General features: G+C 31.3%; 1 protein-coding gene across 1 annotated transcript in view; it reads left to right on the top strand.

Moving 5' to 3' along the window:
• The first annotated feature begins 578 nt into the window (after window positions 1-578).
• The window catches only part of LOC119834404 (acyl-CoA Delta(11) desaturase-like), a 17291-nt gene continuing 3007 nt past the window's right edge, over window positions 579-14862 (top strand). The window contains exons 1-6 of the mRNA XM_038358757.1: window positions 579-718; window positions 9915-10048; window positions 11004-11116; window positions 11866-12028; window positions 12929-13102; window positions 14193-14378. Coding sequence (XP_038214685.1) covers window positions 9960-10048; window positions 11004-11116; window positions 11866-12028; window positions 12929-13102; window positions 14193-14378 — 725 coding nt within the window. The 5' untranslated portion in view covers window positions 579-718; window positions 9915-9959. The remainder of the gene's footprint in view (window positions 719-9914; window positions 10049-11003; window positions 11117-11865; window positions 12029-12928; window positions 13103-14192; window positions 14379-14862) is intronic.

Genomic DNA, 14862 nt, shown 5'->3' with positions numbered 1-14862 from the left:
TTTTTCATCGTTAGATAACTTTATTAACTCATCAGATTCTTCATACCATGCGACATGTTGGAGCTAGAATTATAATTTATTGAATTTATTAAATTGCTTTATAAAAACTCAGCGCGTTTTTATATAGACATTTGTTTTTCTAAAATATGATTGAAATGGATTGTAGCCGGATAGTTAAAATACACCATGTCGTATACGTTTGCGTATTTGATTTTTGAACATCGCATTTTACATGAAGTATGTATTATTATTTGACAGTTTCATAAATTTCCATTAGAGTTAAGTTATCTTGATATAGACGAATCCATCATACTTGCAGATCTGAGAATTCTTGATGTTAATTTTCTAATAATTAGTAAAAGTTTTAATGTTTTTTTGGGCTTAAAGGCGCTCATATGTGAGATGTATTTTGATTCAGTGTCAAGTGCGTATACGCATTATTTGAATTATAAAGTGATGCACCATTTTTCGAAAACATAAAGTGAAATTATGGGTTACAAAGATGAAGTGTTTGTTGGTGGGGAAAGTGTTACACGAACCGAAGCTATAAGAGAGACGCGATCCGCGCGCTCGTCAAAGCTTAGCTTTGGTGTTTCCGAGAGGGCCTGTGTCGGATGCTGCATTAAATCAAATTGTTTACAGTGCATGTTTTAATCGTGAATGGAAGTTGATTTGTATCGTGAAGAAAGTGCCGACTGCCGGGCGTTCGTCTCGCAACGTAAGTTAAAATTTTTAATAGAAAGTGAATGAGGTTAATTGTAACTGCCGACATTTCAATGTTACGGATGTATGAAATTTATTGAGTGAAACTAATATATAAGTAGCTGATTAATTAATTTTGTGTTTTACGTAAAATTTGTAACACAACGTTTGATTATAACTTAATTTAAAATATAATTACCTATATACGAAAGAGAATAAGTGGAAACTGAAAATGTACGTTTATTATAATTAGAAAATTCTATCAATAAATAAAGATTAAAATGAAACCATTTTAACACAGGATAAAATCAAACCACTTCAAGTACTCAATTAATATTTTCATTAATTATATCTTAAGGAAATTTACCGTCGAGTTTCCTTCAAAATTATTCATGAAGGAAAAAAATAAAATCCAATACTGATTATTGTTTATACTCAATCTATTCATGAATAAGAACCAAGAAGAGTTATTATATAGTATTAGAGATTTGCTATCGTTTCAAAGCTATCAAGAGAAAATCATCATCATTACGTTCATTCAATAATCATTATTATAAAATTAATTGATGGGTATTTCCCAAAACGCATTTTTCTAAAACGTACTACATTTATAAAGCGAATACCGACTCATAACTACATAAAATATTTGCCGTTTTTTTGTACAAAAATCATGTAAAACATTCAAAATAAAATTTCTACACACGGAACGAAAGGCCTGATACCTACTGTTGGCACCTACTTTTCCAAAAAGAAAATCGATCAGGGAAACAGATGTATGTCTTCTACTTATCCTTTTTTCGTATTTTTCTATTACAATATCTCTATATACAAAGAAAAATCAATCAAATTAATAGTGACATATATTGGTTTAACTTAATAACATTCATGAAATTGCTATTTTGTGTCTACTTAAGATGAATAGTGTCTACTTTACCTCTAAAATTTCTTTAATTCTATCTGTAAACAACTGATCAATATCCAATTGACGCTATCGGAGCAATGACTGTGACCTTTCACCTTACAAACCGCACTGTTAACAGTGACCTACTAAAATACGCTTGTTCAGAATATGAATGCATTTAATTTCTTGAAAAGGCAATATATATGATAATATACTATGATATGCGCCTATAAAAGATGCAACATGCACATGCCTATTATATGTGAAACTATATGTAGAATCTAGGATTAACTAAACATGTAATCTTATAGAAACAATATTGTTATAAAGCTGTTAAATTTTGCGGTTTAAAAAAATTGTAGATAAACAGTCAGACAAGCAAAGGCGATTTCCTTTTCCCTTTTGTACATACTATTCGTATACATAACACGATACACAATAGATATGGGCATAAGTCATAATTCGTAGAACGAAAGTGAAGATAAACTTTAAACTATTACAAACACGGTCTTAGTTGGTTTATATGCTTAATATTTTCTATTGAGACATGCAATAATTTCTATAGAGCTCTCTACAATACTCAATTGTTATAAGTGAAATTTATTAAGCGTATGGTAATTAATTCGAACATTGCCTCTTTTTAAGAATTATAATATATGTATATGTAAATTGGATTCAAACAATTATATTAATGAAAAATATGCTTTCTATAAATACTATGCATAATGCCTATACGAGTAGATTTATAGAATGTGCCGAAAGATTTCCATGTTCTAAATTAAATTTGTATTAACTTTTGATATCATTTTGTGGTGGTTAATATGACATTAAATATTAAATCTGTGCTTTGACATAAGATTTGATTAAATGTTTCACAACAGACTCGGCTTTATGAAAGTGCAGGTAATGTGACAGGGATCACGTAGGTACAGCCGTTGCTTTGATTGTCGATGTAATAATGAAATCTGACTTATCACAGAGTTATTGACCCATCTTTACATATTATACAAAATTTGATTAACGGAATTGCTACGTAGAGTAGTAGTAACAACCTTACCACTTAAAAATTTATCTTTTACTAGCCGCTTTGCTCGGTTTTGCACGGTTTGTCAAGGGATTAAAATATAGCCTATAATGCCCACAAATAATGTGTCTTTCCATTGGTCTGTCGGAATTTAGAGATTGTTCCCTAAAACCTTAACAATAGACCACTATAAAATATTCCTACAGTTCATTATATTATAATTGCTTTGGTGCATTGAAGATAGACTCAATTATTATTTACAGTTTTTATGTGTTATTATTACAACTTACAGAAGTGCTCGGTTTGCACAGTTTATCGTTTTTAATATGAACTTGATCTCATTGCTTTGTATTAAAATCAAGGGAACGGTCTTTAACCGAAACTGTATTTTTATATCAAATAATGGCCATTTATCACTTTTTCTTTTGTTGCAAAGCTATGCACATGCAACTTATATTTTGTACAATAGCACATTTTTCTAGAGATTAATGTTTATCAGGAATTTCTGATGCATTTCCAACGAATCACAAAAAGGAAAAAGACACCACTTTTTATTGAGATACACTTCTGACCAGAAAGCTAGTTTTTTTATCTCACTGCATATTTCCACAAAATTATTAAAGTTTAATGTTATATGCGTCACGCTACTTTTAAATTTCTCATTTCACGAGCAACCGAATAAGTTCGAGTTTAATTAGAAGCTTTCTACATGTGTTTGTGTAAACTCATTAACATTTTGTCCCATTGTCAACTAACCGTTTCAACATATTTAAGTTAACCAATTATCTATGCGTAGACAAGATGTAAATGCAATACGAATACTCATATTGTAACTAATTACTAGGTATTCGCGAGTAGGTGTCGACTCACCCTTTTTTTGTAAAATTTCAAGCAGCTTATTTAGTATAGTTATTTATCATGGTCGTTCTTTTAGATAGATTTAATCATAATGAAAGGATGAAATTAACAGCTAATTTAAGCTAAGCTATTAACAAAAACTAAAATATCCTATATTCATTTTTCTTGCTTCAAGTATATAATACGATTTATTCCACAGACTTAAATATTTTTCGTTTTAACCTGAAGCCAGACAATTTCCACTCTAAACACAAAATAAGGTACTTACAGTTTCTTACCGATAACTTACAATCTTTCGATATTTGCAAACGATAAGAATACAATGATATCAAAAGCGAAAATATGCGTAAAGCCTGAAAAATGTATTCGGTTCGATTTTTATACATGTCGATAAGGATGTTTTGATGGATTCAATGGATAATTAATATTGTTTCAACGAATAATGTTTATTTTATATTAAAAATGCTACATATAATGACTATACAATGACAATTATTTTATTAAATAGTCTCCTTTCGCCTTTGCTTTTAAAATATAAACCATAAATCGTTTCAACACAAATTGTATGCTAGTATCTTTCCAACATAGTGTGAGATGGTTGTTTTCATTTTATATGTTATATTACACAAAATTTTGGAAACACGTGCTTCATTCTAAAATATCTTGTTTAATTAAAATCTCAAGTTATTCAGTGAAGTTAAAATCAGAGAACATGATCGCTTAGAATGATTTTGTACCTACGCTACCACACACAGGCCTATAAATATTAGAGCTTTGTGTAACGGTTACAGGGTCGTGGTTTGAGGTTTCAATTTGATCGTATGCGAACAAATATTTTGCGATGGAATATATAATATATACTATAACGTAAAATAGGCAATTATTTTGAATTGTACCTATATACTCAAACGCCACATCTTGGAACTTTAATTAATTTTCATGCGGCAATTAAATTTCTATCCAAATATAGGATGCACTGCATATAATTAAGAATAATAAAAAAGTAACGATAACATGCTCTGCTCATCAAATTTAAATGTTACCTTTTCTTTGGATTCCTAACTCTTGTTTATAAATACTTTCTTCTTGCATTGTGATTTGTAAGAACTTAAATAATATAATGTTGATTAGTTATTGAAAATATATGAATAAGCTATTATTCTAGCTCATTCTCAGCACATGTAGTTAGGTAAATGTTGCTAAATAGTCTTGGTTCGTCCTCTTTGTGTTGGGAGAATAAATTTTACGACTTAACGTTTCTAGGACGAGAACGCTATAAAACATTCGTATAATTTTTGAAACAAAAATAGCAAATCATTCATTGTGAACATTTTACGATTTGCTCAATATTTTCATTAAACACTTGAGACGCTTTCTTCTTAAATAACAATACATACATTTATTATATGCGTATGTAGGTGATTGTTACAGTGCATTTACATTGTTTCGTGACTTTGAAATAAATATTTTTTACTTAATTTGATAACTTCCTTTTCCGCTGCATCGAAAAATAAATTAATGACTTAAATTGACACGGAGTCTGTAGAAACAATAGCTGCTATAAAATTCACAATTGTATATAATATATTTATATTTAATAAGTTTCCGCATTTTCACAGTATTTTACGTTTTACCAATATGCTTTACCTAAGCAAGAGTATTGTTTACAAATTTTATTTTAACTTAAATATTCTCTATAATTCTATTTTCATAGAACTAAAATATGTAATAAAAAGGTTTATAAATTATCCAAGATTTGTTAGAAATCGAACTCATATACTCAACTAAGATATGATATAATAAACTAAAATATACCTAAAACGTTAAATATACTTTTCGTATTATACACCGTTCATTTATCATACTGTTAAGATCGAAAATGAAAAAAACGAAATTGTAGAGAAAGATATTACTTACATACACTTATACGTAATATTTTAGTAGTATACGTAGGTTTTCGTTATCTAAATACATACATAAACGGAAATACATTTAAGAACTCAACTTTGCGTCTTCAGTTATTGGTATAATTAAAAATTCTTCAGAATTGCAAGCTATCAATTTCTACGGAATTATTATTATATTAAATAAGTTCCTTCTAAAGACGTTATAATTTGTAAAATTTATGAATTAGCTAACTAGCTATTACCTAGATAATTAATTGTTCCCAAATAGTATTTTAGATTGCAGTCTTATTGCGTTGGACGTATACGTGACATCTGCAATGTTCATGAAATCGACATTTTGTACAGAATATAAGCGGCAGCGAATATCTATGGATTCAACAGTTTATTATATTCATAACTGGATGATACCTTCGAAGTTTCATGCACGATTTCCTGTATATGAATCGAGGGCAAGGGAGCAGTTATTGTTGTTAGGTGATAGGAATGTATTTTTCATAACATACATTTAAAAACCACTATGGTATATTTACGCTAGAAACATATGTACATACATTTTTGCATTGGTTTTAACTAGGTATATGTTTTGGGAAGTAAATATTTCAGATTATAGCGTGGTATGATAAAGTTGTTGGTGCTGTTAACTATGTAAACATGAAATAAAAACTATAACCAATGCTTTATTTGCAATTTAGCAGTAGCGCACCAATAATATTATATTGTCTGTGGCAATAGGAAATTAATAATGAAATTAAATAACAATGCTATTTATTATATAACCATATAAAACACTACTATATACATACTGCTTCATTTAAAACTAACAATGTAAAGTAAATGAAAAATAAACAGCACAATACTAGATGCTAATTATTGGCCGTTGCGGTAAAAGTATAAACAACAAAACCACTCACTAAATATTTGCATCAAACATTAAAGAAGATTTTTTCGATGCTAATTGACCGAGAAGCTAATTGTGAATTCAACACATATATTTGCTGTAAACATAGTATGTTAGGGTCAATAGAAATGCCTTACGAATTCGCTTGATCTCATCTCCGATGCTGATCTTTGAAGAGCACAACATAATCATTGTACAGAGTGGCGATGCGGTGAAAGTGTCATTGGACCGCAGATTCACCGATGTTACTCACAGTCGAGGTCAAGTGTAGAACGGGTTTCATTCTCATTATTTACTTCTCTTTCAAGGAAGTAAAAGTGAAGTTGTCATGGTGACGATATTGACTCCGCATATGCTACGAGTGGAAAGTCTGTATTCCACACAATTGAACCTTGTTAATGGTATTTGACGAATTAACCGTAGGTATTGTATCTTCTAATATATAAAATTCTCGTGTCACAGTTTTCGTTGCCATACTCCTCCGAAACGGCTTGACCGATTTTTATGAAATTTTTTGTGCTTATCCGGTATCTATGAGAATCGGCCAACATCTATTTTTCATACCCCTAAATGATAAGAATAAGGCAGAACAGCGTTTGCCGGGTGCAGCTAATTTATGCTATAAACAGCTCAGTCATAAAATAAACTTTCTTTGAACTGATTTATGGCATCAGAGTTTTGAGATATGATAGTCTGGTGTCTCTAATGTAGGTAACTTTCTTGAGAGCATGATATTATATTGGAAAATATTGAGAATTGGCAGAGACAACGTGTACCCACTACGGAATGTCTCGCAGTATATTTGCTTTCAATTTAATGCCGATATTTTTAAATAATTAATGAGTAACTTTCACTTTCAAAAGAATTATTTAAAACAACTATGAAATAGACATCATCTCAATGTGATATAATAACGAAAAGCATTAAGGTGGCGATCGAAATGTTAAATAATAAATTAGTGGTGCTTTGTATGAAAATTCTCGGTTTCAACGTAAACATACGATTACCAAGAAGACAGTGCCTACTAGCAATATTTGTAATTAGCATACCTATGAATGACAATGAATTTATACATTGTATGTTGTGTGATAATAACGAAATTCGTGGTATAGAGGAAAAAGAAAATGTAAGTGCCGTGGACACAAAAGAGAAAAGTGCATTTTTTATTTTAGTGTATAATTACATGGAAACTTCTTGCGCAATATTAAAGTCCATTATTGTTCTCAACAGACAGTTTGTTGTATCTTAATGTCATTTTTTATAGATATAAAGTCAACGTACGAGATACCTTATAGCCATCTTTTTATTGAAAAATTCGGGTAATTTAAACATGACTTGTTAGTTATGAAATAGCTTAGTACCTACTTATACCATTTATATTTGTGTAATCAAGTACAGCAAGATTTTCTTTACTGTTTTAAACTGTTTAATTCACGAGTCTCCTCTACTGAGTTAACAAATACGTTGCGGCAATTCTACAGTAAAAGTACAAACGGTACTTTCTATACAACATCGCTTTTGTGCACTTGTGCCAAATAGGCTGACCTTGATTCACTATTTTTTGATGTAGTGTCATTAACTCGATAGGAAAAGATCTTTACTACCTTGACCGTTAGATATCAAAGTAAACATTTTCTGTGAAAGGGATAACAGTATCTCCTCTGTGAATATATCTTAAAGATTAACAACTATATCTTAAAATATTAACAACTTTTGCTTTGCTCACTAAACTGCATCATGATCAGATTATACTTTTTGCTACTGCTAAGACACAGACATTCTATAAGGGTTTAGGCTATGATAAACAACACGAGCCAAGTGCTGGTAGTTAAATTGGTAAATTTTTCAAATGAATTGGATTTTTCCTTATAAGTAAAGGAGCCTGCCTATTTTTTTTTCAAGATTAGCTTCTGTATATACCAAGTCAATGATGATAAAAGATTGGAGGAAATCAAAAATTATCAATTTTATCGGTATTATGAAATACCCACGATAATAACATTAGAAATCGAATGGGACTATCAACGAAAATTTACTAATCTTTCCTATGAATATGCATATCATTAAACAATTAATCTACGTGTTTAAATGCCTTCTGAGAAGAGAAGAATCTATGTTGTACATAGTTGTTTTGTAATACTTTTGATTAAGGCTTGCCGTGTTCAATAAACTTTTTAATTCTCTTTAATTTTCAATGCAAATGACGTTTTATGGTTTTAATAGCACGATGTACCCTTTAGGAAAAAGTTATTTAATCAAGACTGTGCGCTTTCCTTGTCCATAATTATGTATAAACCTGAATTGTGAGTAAAGCGCGATGGTGAAGCGACTATAATATTTATATCGTTTAGATGACCTTGTTATATGACAAGGTAATCTAAGAATAGCAAAATGAATTTGTTTAAATTAAATATACCATGTAAATAACTTTAGGGTCGAAGTAAGTAGCGCACGTCGCCAATTATGATTTTTCTTTAACTTTCACCAAATTATCTTAAACTCAATATAACGTACCTATCTACTGTTATTACTTATTATTCTTTCAATAAACGGTTTCGCACTATTGAAACGTGTCATGTTGATTCAGGTTTCCCTTATATTTTTTGTGACAATCATATTGTCCCGATTTCATGACATAGTTATGTGGGCCGGAAAAAACCAATGATAGCGGGTAGACAACCAGTGTACTAATAAAGAAATTATTCGTAGCAACCATTGCGTCATAAAATAAATTATTATATTTGTTAAATGTCATAGTTTTCAATGTTATTTTATTTGATGATTTTAGGTGTGATAAAAACCTGCCGGTAGGAAGGTTAAGGTTGCGATTTGCATATAACTTTAATTTGCAGATGGTATAACTAGATAATAATAAGTTAATTGAATTTAATTAAAAAAACTCCCGACCACGCTTATTGTTGCCGCTATATCGAGATCTACAGGACAGTTATAAATAAATAGTAAATTCGTAAACGTACAAAGACAGACAAACACGCAGACACGTTAAACCCAAAGTTCCATAAACTGAGGGTTTGCTAGGTTTTTTTAAGGACGGCAACTTAATCTTCTCCCCTGAACAGCCATCAAATAAAATTACGTCCTCTGAAAAACTAGAAATAAACTAAAAACGAGAAAAAGAAGTAAAATAGAACATTAAATGAACTACTAGATCTAAATAGACATAAACTGAATGGAGAAAAAGCTTCAAAGTTTACAATTATACTGTATATTGTGTATGTGGTAGTCGAAGACGCTTCGGCACGAATTGGGCCAGCTCGCACCGGGGAAGTACCACACCCCCTTTCTACATATATGAAAAAATATATTATTTTAATTATATTAAGGGACGACCACACGAGCCACCAGCCACAACCACAAAACGCCGGTACCGATATTTATTTATATATTTCCTGCTCAGTTTTCATACATTTTATATGAACTTACCGCACATGGTTGACGCCAGTGCCACCGCACGCTACAAATTGCTTCTCGTGGCGGTGTATTGGCTGTCACTTGTGGCCCGTGTGGGGCGACCCTTATTCAGATTGCATAATAAAGACGAAATGCTACAACGCTTGCACCTATTGTGGGCTAGTATATGATTTTACCATTTGTAATTTTCAGATTGTATTTCTCAGCAATCCTCATCCTCATTATAATTTAACAACAATGGCCGTCGATCCTCAAACGTATACGAAGAACTTAGAGGAACATGAGTCTTCAAATTACATATCGCTAGACAAAAGACGGGACTACGAGTAAGTAGCTTATATCTGAAGCTAACACAATTATATTCAGTGCATATAACTCGATTTACTATTTGACTTAAGGTTGAACATTTTGTATTGCTATACAATAACTTCACTCACATTAGTTCAAACAATCATGCTTTTATTTCATAAGACATAAAATATATTATTAGTTTTCTGCGATGATTTAAGGTAAAAAATATATTGTTTCTATAAATACTAGAGAAGAGCGAGTCAGAACTGGGCTTCGCTAGTTATAATATTATTTAGTTTAAATACGATATTCAGTTGTTTCTACAAGTATGTTTTTATACTGAACGAAGTGTTCTATAGAAGAAATAAACAGCAAAACGCAGTCTGCTGCGAACGAGTTACTGCGGAATGGAATGCCATTGTTTGTGAGCTATTTGATAAAGTTAGAGAAAAATAACGTTATCAGTGTTTGCATTTTAACAATTATCGTCAGATTTGTTTATGTATTAACTAGTGATTCCTCAAAAAGTTTGTACAATTTAGAATGTTAAATATCAATTACTAGGTGCGCCCCGCGGTTTCACCCGCGTAAGTCCGTATCCCGTAGGAATATCGGGATAAAAAGTTGCCTATATATGTTATTGCAGTTGTCCAGCTGTCTACGTACCAAATATCATTGCAATCGGTTAAGAAGCTTTTGCGTGAAAGAGCAACAAATGCACGAACATCCTTACAAACTTTCGCATTTATAATATTTGTAGTATTATAGTAGGATGTTCTGAAAAATGAAAAATATTTAATTCAATAAAACTTAATACTTCAGTTATAATTTGTATAAATGGGCAATGAACAACATTTAAAAAATACGTATATATCTACTAAAATACGTATACTCAGAAAGAATATTAGTGTCATCAAAACGGAGTTCTAAATAAAAGAGATATTTGTCCTCTCGCAAATTTGATCGCTAAATTCAATTACCGTTTTTCAGATGGCAAATAGTCTGGCGAAACGTGTTAGCGTTCATTTATTTACACGTTGCTACTTTCTACGGCTTATACCTCATATTCACTGGAAGGGCTAAGCTTTGGACCGTTCTTTTTGGTAAGCACTAATTTACATATAGTAAATATACGTTAAGAAATTTTTAGTAAGAAGGGATGAATGAGACTGGCAGAGATTGCTGTCTTTTGTACAAAATATCATTGTGCCATATTATATTTTGTATAAACTTTACTTTCTGTTTTGTACAATAAAGTATTATAAATAAATAAATAAATTAATATCTATCACAAATCAATCTAAAATTACAATTTATATCATCGACACACTTATTATACTGGGAAAGTAAAATGTGTTTTTTTAACGTTGCTCTGTTGTTGGACATATTTTCTCAGAAATTGTTTGTAATATAAAACACACACAACATAGTATAAAGAGAATGTCTGTCTGTCATCAATTTAATGGATAATGCCAGATTTTTTTAAGGAATCAAACTACTAAACTACAGTACAATGTTGTTAATAGTGAATAAGTATTTGGTTTCTGTCTTGGTATCAAGATACTTTTTATATTACTTTTCATTGAGATTTTGATTTGCTTGGGATTGACCTACTTTATTGTTATATATGAATATTTCAACCACAAAACACTATCATTTATGACCTACAATTACCTACTGGGGATCTTCCAAAACATATATTACCTTATTCATGGTATCTATAGGCTTCAAAATTTATTATTTTTTAAGTTGTACCTGAATTGGCTAGGTAAGACATCACAAATGGATCAGTTATCTAATCTAATATATAGGTTGTTTTATTGTCATTCTTATGAGTTATTTCACATTACAGCCACATTTTTCGCGTCCACATCAGCTATGGGAGTAACAGCGGGCGCACATAGACTTTGGGCACATAGAGCGTATAAAGCAAGATGGCCCCTCAGATTGATTTTAGCTGTCCTTCAGACTATGGCGTTTCAAAACCACATATATGAATGGGTTCGTGACCACAGGTAATAAAAGTAATTATTTATATATTTTGAATAAGTTATAAGACAAACTTTGTATATTTATTACCTCTCGCTGAAGCTACAGGTCATAGATAGTGTCTTTAGATTTTTCAGGTTATCGTTTATGGTAGGTTGTAGTTTTTTGGATTCATTTAAATGATTTTGAGATCCAGAGGTACTCCCTACAAGGTCAAAACTTACGAATTAAAAAACTTTACCTCTTTATATGAGAAGGAATTTAATCTGAAGTTCTGAACTTTGAGACTAATGGTAATTTCTTGTACGAAGTTTCGTATATCAAACATCTGTTTTGTACAAGCACTTAAAGTGAACGGTAGGTACGTGTAGTAGGTACATAATTACAAACTACTCGAGTATACGAAAGATCGTCGCAGGCGGACGTCAGGCATGATTGATGAGAGAAAAGACAAGTTTTTATTTTTGAAGTAAACAATTTATACAGTTCATTGCGTTTATCGTAGACATCAGAATCTCATTAAATAATAATGTACTGTAACTATTAACTTTATTTTTATTGAAATAAAGAAAGTTTTGCAATAACACTACAAAACAATTATTATGTATTAGCTGCGCCCGGCGGTTCCACCCGCCCAAGTCCGTATCCCGTAGGAATAAGGGGATAAAAAGTTGCCTATATGTTATTCCAGTTGTCTAGCTGTCTACGTAACAAATTTCATTGCAATCGGATCTGTAGTAGTAGTATCTTGTAGCTTTTGCGTGAAAGAGCAACAAACACACACACATCCTTACAAACTTTCGCATTTACAATACCTATTAGTAGGAAGTAGGATATGCAAATAACGTAATTAGCGTAATTTATTAATGTTTTGATAAGTTACCCATAAACAAATATTAAATTGAAATTCATTTATATTTTTACAGGGTACATCATAAGTTTACCGAAACGGACGCCGATCCGCATAATGCAAAGAGGGGATTCTTTTTCTCACACATCGGTTGGCTGATGGTGCGAAAACATAAGGACGTGTTCGAAAAAGGAGCTTCAGTGGACATGTCGGACCTCGAGAAAGATCCTATTGTTATGTTCCAAAAAAAGTAAGGAACCCACTCAATTAATAGGGCTAGTCTTGTATTGAATTATAAGAAATAAGTTTATGCATATATCAGATATATCCTCATGCCTTGTAAACAATAATTTTATGAATTAAGAATCTAGTATTCATAGTTTTTTATTGTTCTCATTATTAGCAATGTGCACAATGTTATACGTATTTCTTCAAGCATTACAGAATATCTATAAAGACAATATTGAGGTATGTAATAAATAGGCCAATTTTTACTTCGGTAAATTCTATTTACTACAGTTCATTTTCACAAAAGTATCAGTTGATCAACTAATCTACTTATGTTGTTTATTTTTTATTTCTCACAACAATGCCTTATTATCGTATGGCCTTTAAGAAATGCTTGAATTTAATTCAAGCATTTCTTCTGTTGTTTTTAATGTAATTCACAAAGCCTTGCCACGTAGGCCAAGACTTAAGCTGTATTAACAATTAATTTATTAAATAGTTACAACGTAACGTACAAAAATGTGCGTCCGCATTCATAATTAAATTTTATTCATTAAATTTAACATTAACTGTTATAAACCTGTTATAAGGAAGCAAAGTTCTTTGACCGGTTTCAAGATTATGATTGAGTAATCACACAGAAACATAACTGTTGGTGATTATGTAAGCTAATGTGATAAGATTGAGGTGAAGGACAAATTCATTCGCATAGTTTTTAGTAGATTTATGTATGCAAATAAACATGAATTATAAAATAATATCGACGATTTCAAAGGACAGATGAAAATTAACACGAAAGCTGACACTGTAATTTATATATTTTAATTTAGTTCTTCAAAAATCGGTCAAATCGGGTTCGATGAGGGATCCTATAAATAAGCTACAGAGTAACTACAAAAATCTTTGCCATTGTTGGCTATTATTCGAATTTTATCATTCGCTATAATAGGGTCAACATTATCTCTAGGACAAAATTAAGGGATAAAATTTGTTTTCTTCAGATTGTTCAGTTATTTAAATAACGTTTACTAAGATTTACAATAGTATATCGTAAATATATAATAATCAAGCTATTTCATAGACTTAATAATGTAATCATCTTCTTATTCTAGAACATATCTAGTGCTGATGCCGCTGTTGTGTTTCGTTTTGCCGTCATGGATGCCAGTCTTGCTATGGAATGAGAATCCCTGGTCTTCGTGGTACGTCGCGTCGATCCTGCGTTACACATTCTCACTCCACTTTACTTGGCTCGTCAACTCAGCGGCACATATCTGGGGCAATCGACCATACGATAAGTACGTTTGCTTTCGCTTTTTATTAAAAACACTTTTCTGAGCGTAAGGAGAAAGTTGTAGCAGTAAATGTTTTTCCAGTTATTAAAACCTGCTTAATAGAATGCACGGTAAATCTAGCATTTTTAATTGCACTAAATAGCAAAGAAATAGTTGTCTCTTTTGTTTGGACATTATTCTAATATACCTTCAAAAGAAAACATAACTGGAAGTTGAAATTAATTATTTGTCGTACAATTTTACGTCATAACTATTTCAATTATCACGAGTAATAGTATTTGTTGTAATTGCATCGCAATCAATTTAAATTGCGGTTTTCCTACAAAGATAGATTGATGACCGCCTCTTTGGTACAGTGGTTAACGCGTGAGCGTAGAACCGAGGGGTCCTGGGTTCAATTCCCGGTGGCGACGCACAAAAAAAATGTCTCGGTCTGGCAGGACACAGAAGGTTGATCGCCTACTTGTCCGTAAAGAAAATCGATCAG

Source organism: Zerene cesonia, chromosome 19, assembly GCF_012273895.1.
Source record: "Zerene cesonia ecotype Mississippi chromosome 19, Zerene_cesonia_1.1, whole genome shotgun sequence".
Classification (NCBI taxonomy): domain Eukaryota; kingdom Metazoa; phylum Arthropoda; class Insecta; order Lepidoptera; family Pieridae; genus Zerene; species Zerene cesonia.
The sequence above is the reverse complement of the archived record's forward strand: the minus strand, read 5'-3'. Positions and strand labels throughout refer to the sequence as shown.